This window comes from Eptesicus fuscus, chromosome 24, assembly GCF_027574615.1.
Source record: "Eptesicus fuscus isolate TK198812 chromosome 24, DD_ASM_mEF_20220401, whole genome shotgun sequence".
Classification (NCBI taxonomy): domain Eukaryota; kingdom Metazoa; phylum Chordata; class Mammalia; order Chiroptera; family Vespertilionidae; genus Eptesicus; species Eptesicus fuscus.
Window position 1 is genome coordinate 10,629,279 of NC_072496.1, and position 12,768 is coordinate 10,642,046.

Below are 12,768 nucleotides of genomic sequence, written 5' to 3' on the forward strand. Positions count from 1 at the left end.
GGAAAGAGAAAGGCACACTGAGACTCGGAGGAGGAGCTGAGGTGCAAAAGTGAAGTGCAGAGGTACAGAGGTGTGCGGAGAGGGCTGGCAACTGAGTATGCTGTTGTCTTTTTCAATCGGGAGGGAGATGCAAGCTCCTGACTGCTCTGAACTCCAGTTCCAGGCGAGACTCTGGGGACCCAGACTCATACGGGGAGAAAACTGGACTGTCTGGCATCGGGTGGAACTTGAGGGCGGCTTTCTCTCAGAGGTGCTTGTAGCTATCATTGTTCCTGCAAAGTGCCGTGGGACAGAGACACAGGACCTCTTCCAGGCAGGACTGAAGGTCAGCCATTGCTGTTTGCTCCATCCTGGTGATTCCCTGAGACCCTGCCCCACCTAATTTGTGCGCAGAGGCTTTTGCATATGAATGGCCTGGCCCTTTGCAATCTGAAACCGAATGTACTGCAGCTGGGTCAAAGAGCCCCAGGGCCTCCAAAAGAAGACCCAAGGCTCGACAGCAGCTTGCATTGCTTCACAGCTGGGCCTCATCTGGGCACCTCCAAACCCCAAAGAAAGAAGGAATCTGCAGATCTCTCCGTAGCTCCTGCTGGGTGGCCTCTCTCCTTGGGGATCCAAGAGCCAATGTACCCAGTGGTCAGAGAGAGACCATCCAGACTACAACTCTTTAGATCCATAAGAGACACACTGAGGGGGCAGACTCAGTGAGCACCAAAGCCCCAATGAAGCAAATCTTGCCTCATAAGGATGTCTCCAGCACAGAAGTTCTCCCATCATAGACACAACTGATCCTCACAGCCAATCGGCCTGGAGCTCAATTCCTCCCAGTGACACCAACAACAATCAAGGTTTAACTACAACAAGACTGTGCACACAGCCCACAAAGGGGTGCACCAAGAGTGTCCACATCACGTAATTAGGCTGAGCCACTGGGCCCTATAGGACACCTAGCATACAAAGCCACTCTATCAACACAGGGAAGCAGCCAAAATGCGGAGACAAAGAAACCGGGTCACAAATGAAAGAAATGGAGGAAAGCAAATTACTGGATATAGAGTTCAAAAGCACAGTTATAAGGTTACTCAAGAATCTTCTAGAAACCACCGATAAATTTAGTGAGACCCTTGAGGATATGAAAAAGGACCAACTAGAAATTAAGCATACACTGACTGAAATAAAGAATAATATACAGAGATCCAACAGGAGACTAGAGGATCCCAAGAATCAAGTCAAAGATTTGAAATACGAAGAAGCAAAAAACGCCCAACTGGAAAAGCAAAAAGAATCCAAAAATATGAAGATAGTGTAAGGAGCCTCTGGGACAACTTCAAGTGCACCAACATCCGCATTATGGGGGTGCCAGAAGAAGAGAGCGAACAAGATACTAATACCTATTTGAAGAAATAATGACTGAAAACTTCCCCCACCTGGTGAAAGAAATAGACTTACAAGTCCAGGAAGCGCACAGAACCCCAAACAAGAGGAATCCAAAGAGGACCACACCAAGACACATCATAATGAAAATGCCAAGGGCAAAAGACAAAGAGAGAATAACAGAAACTATGCAGGCCAGACGGGAGTGGCAAGAAATATTCAAAGTGATGAATAGCAAGAACCTACAACCAAGATTACTCTACCCAGCAAAGCTATCATTCAGAATTGAAGATCAGATAAAGAGCTTCACAGATAAGAAAAAGCTAAAGGAGTTCATCACCGCCAAAACAGTATTATACAAAATGCTGAAGGGTATTCTTTAAGAGGAAGAAGAAAAAGGTAAAGACAAAAACTATGAACAACAAAGTGACAACAAATACATATCAACAAGTGAATCTAAAAATCAAGTGAATAAAAAGTCTGATGAACAGAATAAAGTGGTGAATATAATAGGATCAGGGGCATAAAAAGGGAGTGGACTGACAATTCTCGGGGGGAAAAGGGTGTGGGGGGTGCGGGAAGAGACTGGATAAAAATCGTACACCTATAGATGAGGACAGTGGGGGCGGGTAAGGGCAGAGGGTGGGGTGGGAACCGGCTGGAGGGGAGCTATGGAGGGAAAAAAGAGGAACAACGAAATAATCTGAACAATAAAGATTTATTAAAAATAAATAAATAAATAAAAAATTTAAAAATAATAATAAAGAGAGTAATCTCTACTTTCAAAAACAAAAGAAAAAATTCTATTTTGATAAAAACTAAGTATATTAAGAACAGTAATGAAGAATTATATGAAATACCTGGAAAAAAAGGAATCTGGAATCCACATAAGAGTCTGTTTTGAGGTACTAAATCTGCAATTGAAAGTTATCTGGTATTACAAATGAGCACACAATTTGAAATTCAATATTAGTTAACTTGCTCTAATATGCTGGCCAATGGTTTACACGTTGTTGCAAAGCTATAGCCCAAACAATTACATTCATCACTCTTAATATTTTAAAATTTTTCAATTCAGAGTTAAGATCATTCAAAAAGCTCTTCATAAAAATCTAATAACTGATAATGCTTCCCTAAACAAGACTTCCCAGCATGCCCAACTGCTGAAGAATCAACAGTCTATCTTCAACATAGCACTCAAAATTACCTTCAGCTCTCTCCAACACAAACATGTTCCCTTCTAATAGAGAGTACTTAATACCATTAAAATTCATGCCCACTACCATTTCAGTGTTGTTTTTTTAAATTTATCCCAGCTCGATAGCCCTTGTCATGTCCGATAACCCAAGTCCCATCCATCATTTTTTCTTTTTTTTTTCTGATAAAAACATTTTGTTTGGCTTTATTAGCTCATGGTACATCCACCTTTCTTAATACCCTTAATGTTTTACCTTCTCTTTAATGGATTTTCCAAATAGTCTATTCTATATTATCATTTTGAGCTCACAGTAACTCCATTGTAAATTATGCATTTAACACTTTCTTTATATGCAGTCTTAGGCTATTTGCAATTGTCATTCATTCATTTAATAAAATCACTCAGTAAATATATCATTGTTTTGAGGTTAACTGACTTTTGACCAAGCGTGTTTATTACCACCGAGAGAGGGGACTTTACCCCAGCACAGGCGTAACAGCCTGGAAGATCAGGAACTGATGTCAAGTCTCATAACCAAGAACGGATCTAGGGCTCATCCAGTCCAGCCCCTATTACCTGAGTCTCTTCATTTTAAAACTCATCACAATGAACAACATACACACTTTCTCACTCTCTGCCCACATCATCCCGTGTCCTCACAGAGGAGCCCCCGGGACCTCCACTGTCATTCTACAGCACCTGCCAGCCTTACAAAACTTTTACAGCCGCTCCTGTGCCCACTCCTCAGATTTAAGAAAGGAACCAATCGGTTTAGTCAAGAAAACATGGCAAATTTTCCCACATTTTCTTAGCAGAGTCTTAGGAGACAATGAGAAGCATACTCCAGCTAGTCACAGGAAACTGACTTGGTCAAATAAATAAAAGCAAATCCAGTCGACAGTAAACTGAAGGGTCCACGGGTCCTCAGCCCGAACAAGTCACTGTTTTGGAGGCCATCAAGTTAACTCCACATAAGGGTCCGTGACCTTTCGCATTCACTGCTGCTTACTCAACAAAATGCCTGCCACATTCTGTGTTACTTAGAAAAAAAAAGTACACGGGTCTGCTTAAAGTCATATTAACAATTTCACTTAAAATCAGCAGTCTGGGGTGGGTTTAGTAAGCCGGAATTTCTGGACAAAGGGATGGGACCCTCACCCCCACCAAATGTTTTTTGTTTTCCAAACAAGAGTTAGGAGGGAGAAAAACCCACATAGCTCTAAAGCTGGTTCCAAATATGACTGCATGAAAACCACGACACTTAAATTACACAACAAGCTCACTTCCCTGCAACATATGTGGAAGTGCTTTCCAAGCAGGGGGTCGCGTGCAATCCTGTCCCAAGGAAAGTATTACTAAAGATATTAGCATGTCCACATTTACGAGTGCTACTTGCCTCCCTAAATTAACTTGGACGCAACCTAAAAATGATTTCATCTGCAACGTTACTATTGGCAATGCCAATAACCCTTCATTTCCCGTTTATTACTTCAAATTCCTTTAGCGATCCTGTGAGGTGGGCACTGTATAGTCACTTTACATTTTAGGGATCCAAGCACTAAAAGGTAATCTGCCCAGGGGTGCTGAGCGAGTTAAGAGGTAAGGCCCGGGAACTGGAACCGCTCTGTCACTCCAAAGCTCTCTGACCCTCCATCCCCCCAGTGGCCATCCCAGACCACCCCCAGGAGGCCTCCAGTCCTACTCATTCTAATGGAATTCATCACAAATTGAGTCATACTGGGTTACTTTCAGTTTATTAGTTTTTTTGTGTGTTTTTTAAAATAATGATAACCATGCTAAATGAAATCTCATCTTCTCTTTCCAAATCACCCCCAAAGTTAAATTAATCATTTAAAAATCAGTCATTTCTATCATTTCATTGAGTATGTTTATTTTGAATCTCACGTCTCTTGAAATTAACAAGTAAATCAGGCCTCCAATTCTGTCCCAGGCCTCAGCCTCCACTTTAGCGACAATCACAGTGGGGTGACAATCGCAGTGGGGTTCTCTTTTACCGTGCATGACTTAAGTGAGTGTGCTAATCTGTTTCGCACAAGATACTGGTGACTTCCAGATCCCTCCTCGCTCTAAAAGGCTGCAAGAGTCTATGACTCCAAGTCACTCAGGAACACATCCCGGCACCTGCTGCTGGGTGTGCTGTGTCGGTAGCAGCCTGGCAGGCTTCCTGTTCTTCCATGGCTGCTCCCAAACCTGCACAATGTTAACCGATTTCAGCCAAGTATCCATTTCTTACTCTAGGGGGCAAATCTTTTCCTTAGGACTGGGGTCTACATAGCCTGACAATAATGTTATAATTTCTTAACTACTAAACAGGTTTTTTTTTTTGGAGGGTGGGGGGGGGGGGGGAGAGCAGGGAATGAATGAAGAACTGCCGTTTCTGTGCTAAATTCTCTAGCGCACTTAGAAAAAAACTATCGAATGTTTAGCTTTAAAACACTGTACATTTTGATCACTATGGCTTACAGTTTACATTGTGCATTTTAAATAATATTATTTAAAAGTCTTAGATATTCCAGCACAGCAAAGTACACCAAAATACACCACATTCCCAAACACGCCACCAGCCCTAAACCTCCACTCCACTCCTGGCGCCTTCAACAGAGTTGGCAAACGCCCATTTCTGAGGACTGAGTCATAAGCCATGATCAATTCACACCAAAAAATGGGATGTTTTTCCCCAACAAGCTCAGTAAAAGGCAGAGGAGGGGAGCGGCTGGCCAGAGAGAGGGCAGAGCTGTGCGTCTGTTTTCCATGAGGGCGCCCCACACCCCACACCCCACACCGGGTGCCAACAGGCACCGGCTCCCCACGCCAACTCTGCAAAGTGAGGTTTCTGGACACGCCGCCCTACAAGCCACCCAACCCCGCAGAGCCGGCACCGAGAAAAAGGACAGCAACGTCCTGCAGATCCGCACGGCCTGCACCCAGGCCTGCGCCCAACAGCCTGTCCCCAGGCGGGGCAAGGAGCACACGGCCCTCTCCCATGCGGCGGACCGGACCGGACCGAGGGAGGGAGGCTGGCTCACCTGCAGAGGCCAAGCCACAGGCCAGGCTCCAGAGCAGGGCTGAGGCCGGGTGCCTTAGACAGGGGCAGGGGGGGCAGGGGGGGCAGGGGGGCAAGAGGGGCAGACTGGGTGAGGGGAGGCGGAGGGGAGGGGGGAACAGGAGGGGCAGAGGGGGGCGGGGGGCAGAGGGGGATGAGGGGGAGGAGAGGGGGGCAGGAGGGGCAGAGGGGGGCAGGAGGGGCAAGAGGGGCAGAGGGTAGCCGAAACCGGTTTGGCTCAGTGGATAGAGCGTCGGCCTGCGGACTCAAGGGTCCCAGGTTCGATTCAGGTCAGGGGCATGTACCTTGGTTGCGGGCACATCCCCAGTAGGGGGCGTGCAGGAGGCAGCTGACCGATGTTTCTCTCCCATCGATGTTTCTAGCTCTCTATCCCTCTCCCTTCCTCTCTGTAAAAAATCAATAAAATATATTTTTAAAAAAAAAAAGAGGGGCAGGGGGGGGTGAGTGAGGAGCGGAGGGGAGGGGGACAGGAGAGGTGGGGACAGAGGGGCACAGGAGGGGCAGAGGGGGACAGGAGGAGTAAAGGAAGGATAGGGACAGAGGGGGGGCAGGAGGGAGGGCAGCAGGGAGCAGGAGGGGCGAGGGGTACAGGAAGGATAGGGACAGAGGGGGGTCGGAGGGAGACATTCCGGGGTGGCAGCAGCTCTGCCAGGCCGGTCCTGAGTCGGGAACTGAGCGGCCCCACAGCCCGTCCAGTCCCCGGTGTCACCAGGTCCAGACCCGCCCGCCGCTCCCGCCAGGAGGCCCCGCGCCCCACACTCGCCGGCGCCCAGGGCTCCCCGCCCCCGAGGAAGCCTCCCCGCCGGGCCCGCTCACCCACCGGGGGCCCCCACCCACCTGGTGCCCCCGACGTTGAGCTGCACGATCTCCCCGCCGCCGGCCGCCGCGGGGACGCCGCCGCAGGGCCCGCCCGCCATCTCGGGCCGCTCCCTCCCCGCGCGGGGCCGCGGCGGCGGCTGCAGGGCACCGGCCTCGCCCACCTTCCCTCGGCGCCAGCGGCCCGGCCTCCACGCCTCGCGGCCACTAGGCCGCCGGGCCGGCCGGGGCCTCGTCGGGGCGCTGGGCTGCCGCCGCCACGGACGCGGACGCCGCCGCCGCGGGAGGAGGGGTCGCCGCTGGGGACAAAATTCCTCCGCGCGCAGCACCAGCGCCACCAGCGCCGCCGCCGCCGCCGCCGCCGCCGCCACGAGGGTTGGAAGAAAAAGCCGGGGCGGAGCTTGGCGGGCCGCGGGGCAGCGCGAGCTAATTCCTCCTCTCGGGCGGGTTCAGGGCTGCCCGCCCCTCCCCCGGGCCTCCCGCCCCTTCCCCGCCGCAGGGAAGCTTTGCAGCGCCGGGAGCCCGGGCCGCCGGGGCGGGCACGGCTGGGCCGCGGGCTGCGCACCTGCACTGGGGGGTGAAGGAAGACTCGCCGACGTGCACTGAGGAGGAGAGGCGAGGAAACGTCCGGCTGAACAAGTCCGCGCCTGAAAGCGAACGGCGCCCTGCGCTGGAAACGGGGGGCTTTTTCACCCTGTGCAGCCTTACCTGGGCTCAAGTCACCTGACCCCCTTCCGTCTCCTTCCCCTACAAGGCTCCGGGTCCCCAGCGCTCGGAAGCCAGGTCTAGGGCGCCGGCTCGGCTCTGGGGGAAAGAGGAGCTTTACGTGCCACGGGGAGCGAGGCAAGGCCCCGGGCCGCCTCCTGGTACGTGATCTGGGGCGGGTTTTAAGGGGCAGCATTTAAGGGCCCACAGGTGTGCGTCCCAATGGGTGTACCGTCAGGGTTTAAACTGGCTGGAAGGGGGGTGGGGCGGGGCTTGTTAGAAAGGATGGGACCAGGTGCCCTGCTTACAGTCTTGTCCCTCCTCTCCCAGGCAGGGTTTTTATGTTAAGCAGGGAATTAAAAGACAGAACCAAACCCCAAACCCCTAGGCATTGTGGACAGAGAGCATAATGCATATAACCCGGTTTTTAAAAATGCACTGAGGCCTGTGGGAAGGCCCAGAATGCCTTCCATCTCGGCAGATGCCCCGGCAGCACTTGGAAAGAACGTGCATGTCGTTGCGTGGAATGTTGAGATGGACCAGCTATGCTGGCTGATGGTGTGGTTCAAATCTTCTATATCTTTAGGGATTTTTCCATCCACTTGTTCAGCAGTTGCCGTCAGAGGGGTATTGAAACATCTGTCTGTAATCATGGATTTGTCGTCGTCTTGCAGTTGTTTTCTCTTCTAAAAACTGGCGTTTTAAACTCAGCTCTCCGTGGCACACATGTGTTGGATGGTGACGCTGTCTTAATGACTGTGGCTCCTTCATCACGATGAGATGACCTTCGCCCTCAGCTTGTAGGCTCATCACTGGACTCTCCGACTCAGTCTTCAGGTGGCCTTGCCCTTCTCTGTGTATCAAATCGTCCTTTCCTCATAAGGACACCAGGCCCTGGATAGTAGGGTCCACCCTGCGTCCATGATGATCTCGTATCAAGATCCCGAACTTAACTACACCTGCCAAACGTCTATTTCCAAATAAGGCCGCGCTCACAGGTTGCAGGGACGAGGGCTTGGACAGATCTTTGGGGACTGCCATTCAACCCACTATAGGTCCCTATAAAAACGTTCGCACACATGTTTATAGCAGCTTTCTTTGTTATAGCGAAGCAACAGACACAACCCAAGTGTTCACCATCAGGTGAATGAATAAACAAATGTGTTCCTTACAGTGGAACCCTTCTCAGCCATCAAAAGGAATGAATTACGTCTATACACAAGAATCTGGATGAGTATCAAAGTAATTATGCTAAGTATAAGCAGCCAGACAAACAACCAACCCCAAAAACAGCATATAGTGTGGCCCAGCCGGCCTGGCTCAGTGGTTGAGCATCGACCTACGAACCAGGAGGTCACAGTTCGATTCCTGGTCAGGCACCTGCCCCGGTTTCGGCTCGATCCCCAGTGAGGGGTGTGCTAAGGCTACCAATGATTCTCTCTCATCATTGATGTTTCTATCTCTCCCTCTCCCTTCAGCTCTGAAATCAATAAAAATGTATTTTTTAAAAACGTATATAGCGTGCAATTCTCTTTATATAAAATTCTAGCAAATGTAACCCAGGCCTTAGTCACAGAAAGCAGATAGGTGGGCGGTTTTCTATAGGTGAGAGATGGCAAAGTGTGGAAGGGAGTTACGATGGGGCAGCAGGAAACTTTTCAGGTGAGTGGTATGTTCGTTATCTTGACTGTGGCGACGGTTTTCAGGTTGAAATGTATGCCCAGACTTACCAAGTCGCACACTTGAAGCAAGAGCGGTGCCTTGTGTTTTAATTATGCCTAAATAAACTCAAAAGCAATGCATCCTGCAATGCCGTAGTCACCTGTGGCGGGTCCTGAGCATAACACAGCTGTCTCCCTCGCCTCACTTACATCTGCCTTTCTCTCTCCTCCTCTGTGCCTGGGAAACTGATCGCTGGGGACTGCAGCACCTGGGCGTCCTGTCCCCCGTGTTCCAATTGGTGTCAGCCGGGGGGAGGCACCAGCAAGAGAGTGGGGACAGGGAGACAGGGCATTTCTTGACCCTGTTTCTCCACTGCTCCCCAAGTGCCTGTGTTCTTCAGTGGCCACCCCATGTGGCCCCTCTTCCAGAGTCTAGTGCTGATTAGGATCCTGCAGACCCTCTTCCCTAATGAAGGGTAACTGCTTTCTGGAGTTCCTAGGCCTCCTGCAGTTTACCATCCCTTGCTGGACCCCTTAAGTCTTCCCTCACTTCTCCAACAATGCTTCACTGAACTTCCTTCTGCTAATCTCTCTCCTTCCTCACCCCCATGCCTCCTAAAGTAAAGCAAGCAACTCTCAGCAGGGAGACTCATCATGATGATACTGTAACCTGCTAAGATGCCCCAGATGCACAAGGGAGATCCACTTTGCATTATTAAGCAGAGCTTTAGCAATTCTCCCTTCTTTCTCTCCTTATTTCTAGACCAGTCACTGGTAAAATCTGGCCCCCACGCCAAATCTGGCCCACCGCCTTTGCAAAGTTTTATGGGAACATAAACTTGTATTGGGACAGCCACACGCAGGTGTTAGGGCTGCTTTTCGCATGACAGTGACAGAGGTGAGCCTAAAATATCTGCTTACCTGGACTGTTCTAGAACGTTTGTCAGCTAGGCCATGGCCAGTGCCTACCGATGCTTAATATGGCAGACCCATTATGATAAGTTTCTGAAGGACAGAGCTATTACGGCCTTTAGACAAAAATAACTGGCAGAAGCTTTGAAATTAAACGTACTTAACACCTTCAATCACATTCTTAGGCAGGACTTTCTCCCCAAGTTGTTACTGGTAGGCCCCCCCAGAGCAAGGACCATGGGGCAGGTACGGAGGCTCACCAGGGCAGAAAGCTCCGCGTGCCTAGCAAGGGCAAAACTGGAACCTCGCCCCCTGGGCAACCTATCCTCCCCTGGCTTTTCGCTGGCCAAGCAGTTTGCACCCCTGACCTTTTCCTCCCTAAGGATAACATCCAGGCCTCAGCTGTATTTGCCTTGGGACCAGCTGCATTAACTAATGACCCCTGCCCTGGAGCCGGCCAATCAGTGGAGACCACGACCCTGAATGAGCACGCCTGGAAAGCTGATGAGTAATCTACTGAGACACTCTCAGTAGATTATGATGTTTCGTTCGAGTTTCACCTGCACGAAAGAAAGAACTACACTCAGGACAAAGGAGCGTGTTTTAATTATGCCTGCCTCCCTCCAAGGAGCACGCCCACGCCATCCCTTTCTCCTTCCCTTCCCCAACACGGCACCTATCATATCCCCTAACCTCTAAGGGACCCCAGGAGACTTACAACCAGGGGAGCAGTGGGCAGCAGCAGCTCATCCCGGGTTTACCCCTGAACCTGACCCCAAGGCCCCCTTTCCTCTCGGTAGCCCTTCCCTTTGGATAGCCCCGTCTCCCATCCCCTCGTCCTTAAATAAACTCAATGTTCTTTCATCACATCTGAGATGGCTATTTAGCTACCGAGCACCGCTGACTTAACTTTTCCTCCACCACAGGCAGAAGGGAAGTAACAAGCAACGTCTTTCTCTCACCTGGTCCAGGGGCAACTCCCAGGGCGGGGCTGTCTGTCTTCCTATTGGAAGAGAAAGGAGGAACATGGGCTAGTCATTGCAATAGGGTAGACTGGGGCATCGCACAAAGTTTGAAACCTTCAGTACCACCAGATACAAACATGTGGTTCCTCTTTATACAGAGCCGAGTACCAAAAGTACAGGAAAAAGGAAAACTTAAGACTACTTTGGCTGACAACAATACCATTTCTGTTTTGGAAGGGTTTCTCTGATGATGATATTGATTAATCTATGCGGTAGAGTACTTTGAAATACCTTCTATTATTAATGAGTAAAAGCCTCTCATGACCATTAGTCAATATATATTGGATTTTCATTAAAGGCTAATACATTCTTATATAAAAGTGCTTTGAAAACAATAAAGCCAAGTCCCCTCCTATCATCACAGGGTTGGGAAAGAAAAGGGAAGGATTCAGCATTATCCCTCAAGTGTTCAAATTGTAACGTTCTGCCCCATGAGCCCCATGATCCAGTAGGTCCCTGCAAAAGAACAAAACATACAAACATTCCCCTATAATTATATTCTTTCTTCCCTGTTTATCATTTAAGAAGACCTTGGTTTTCTCACACTCTTAGAAGATATATTAAAAATTTAATTATTTCGGGGGTGCCACATTTTCCTAATATGTTTGCCTAGACATCTGGGAGTCTTAGTGTGGTAGTCGTCTTACTAAAAAGAAGGCAGAGTAACTTGGGGAACATCATTTCACTAAGATTTTTAAACCAAAATTGATTTCTGCAATGAGGACCACTTTAAAAAAAAAAAAGTACCACCTGTATTATACTTAATTTAGTAGGAAGTCTGTGGACCAAGAAATCTGTACAATTGTATTATACATGGAATCTTGAGACAGTACTTCCTAAGTCTATGATTTAAATAAGAAATAATATCATGGTAGTTTGAAACAGTGATCTTCTTTTTTTGTAATATTTCTTCAAGTCCCAGACTGGGCTCACATGATGAACAGAAAAAGTGAGTAAAACAAGTAAGATTTTTGTCAATATTTCAACCAAAGTATTAGACTACTTAAATGAGTCTCTCAGTGTTAAATAAAATTTGAACATCAACAGTTTCACAGAATCTGAAAGGATGGTTTAAGAAACATCTCATCCTATTTTATAGCCATTTTTGAGAATCATTAGGTATACAGAAGAGTGTTACTTCAATCCTTTCTCCACCCGGTAAATCCTCATGATTATTTTTTGGTTGACCAAACTGCACAGGCTGAATATCACTTTATAACAACTTACCAGAATGTGAGAGTAAAGCTCCCTTTTTGAGGTTTCTGAAAACCAGTAAAAAGTCATTTTTCAGGTAATACATAAAAAGAAATTCCCAAAACTTTATGCTTGTTAGACAGTGGTAGACTTTTATCTGAATAATATTTTTTCATCATTCTTAGGAGGGTAAAGTGTGAGAACATCACAATCATTTTCATTGAATTGTTATAAAAGACTTCAGTAGTAGTCACCCAGTTAAATCTTTAAATTGACACAAACTGAATCACATAAAAAGTTTAATCTAAAAAAAAAAGAAGGCAGAAAAAAGGGGGAAGAGGAAACAAACAAAAAAAAATAAAACAACCAATAAAAAACTGTGCCACGCCAGCACAGCCAAGGGTGAAGCTGAGGAGAGGCGGTGAAGGATTAAAGAAAAGACAGACAAGAGAATACAGCTGGGGCTCCCTGGATCTCCCGTGCCCGGACGGGGACACAAAAGACCCAGCCTGCAAGCCAAAGCGTTATTTTATAGTCCAATTAAAACAAGGGTAGATTAACAAGAATACAAATGTTCTTGTTTTGGCAACACTTGCTGCACCTCCCACAGCCCGTTAGCTACTTAGGAAGGAATTAGGGAGGGCTACAAGGTCAGGCTTAATTATGATAGGAGAGCTCTGCCCTCCAGGCTGGACTTGTTTGTGGCCCTGCCCCAGGTCAGCCAGAGGCTTGACCCTAGAGCTGCTCCCTACAAAAATCAATTGTTAAGAAAATAACTAGCAAAATAGTAGGGTACTA

The 12,768-nt window shown here is 48.2% G+C and overlaps 1 protein-coding gene across 4 annotated transcripts in view; it reads right to left on the reverse strand.

The window, feature by feature from the left end:
* The window catches only part of KCTD3 (potassium channel tetramerization domain containing 3), a 48,018-nt gene extending 41,224 nt beyond the window's left edge, over nt 1-6,794 (reverse strand). For all 4 annotated transcript variants that reach the window (XM_054712929.1, XM_054712930.1, XM_054712931.1 and 1 more), the window contains exons 1-2: nt 6,495-6,794; nt 2,235-2,288 (exon numbers count right to left, since the gene is read on the reverse strand). In XM_054712929.1, the coding sequence (XP_054568904.1) occupies nt 2,235-2,288; nt 6,495-6,574 (134 nt within the window). In that variant the 5' untranslated portion in view covers nt 6,575-6,794. The remainder of the gene's footprint in view (nt 1-2,234; nt 2,289-6,494) is intronic.
* Between the last annotated feature and the right edge of the window lie 5,974 nt (nt 6,795-12,768).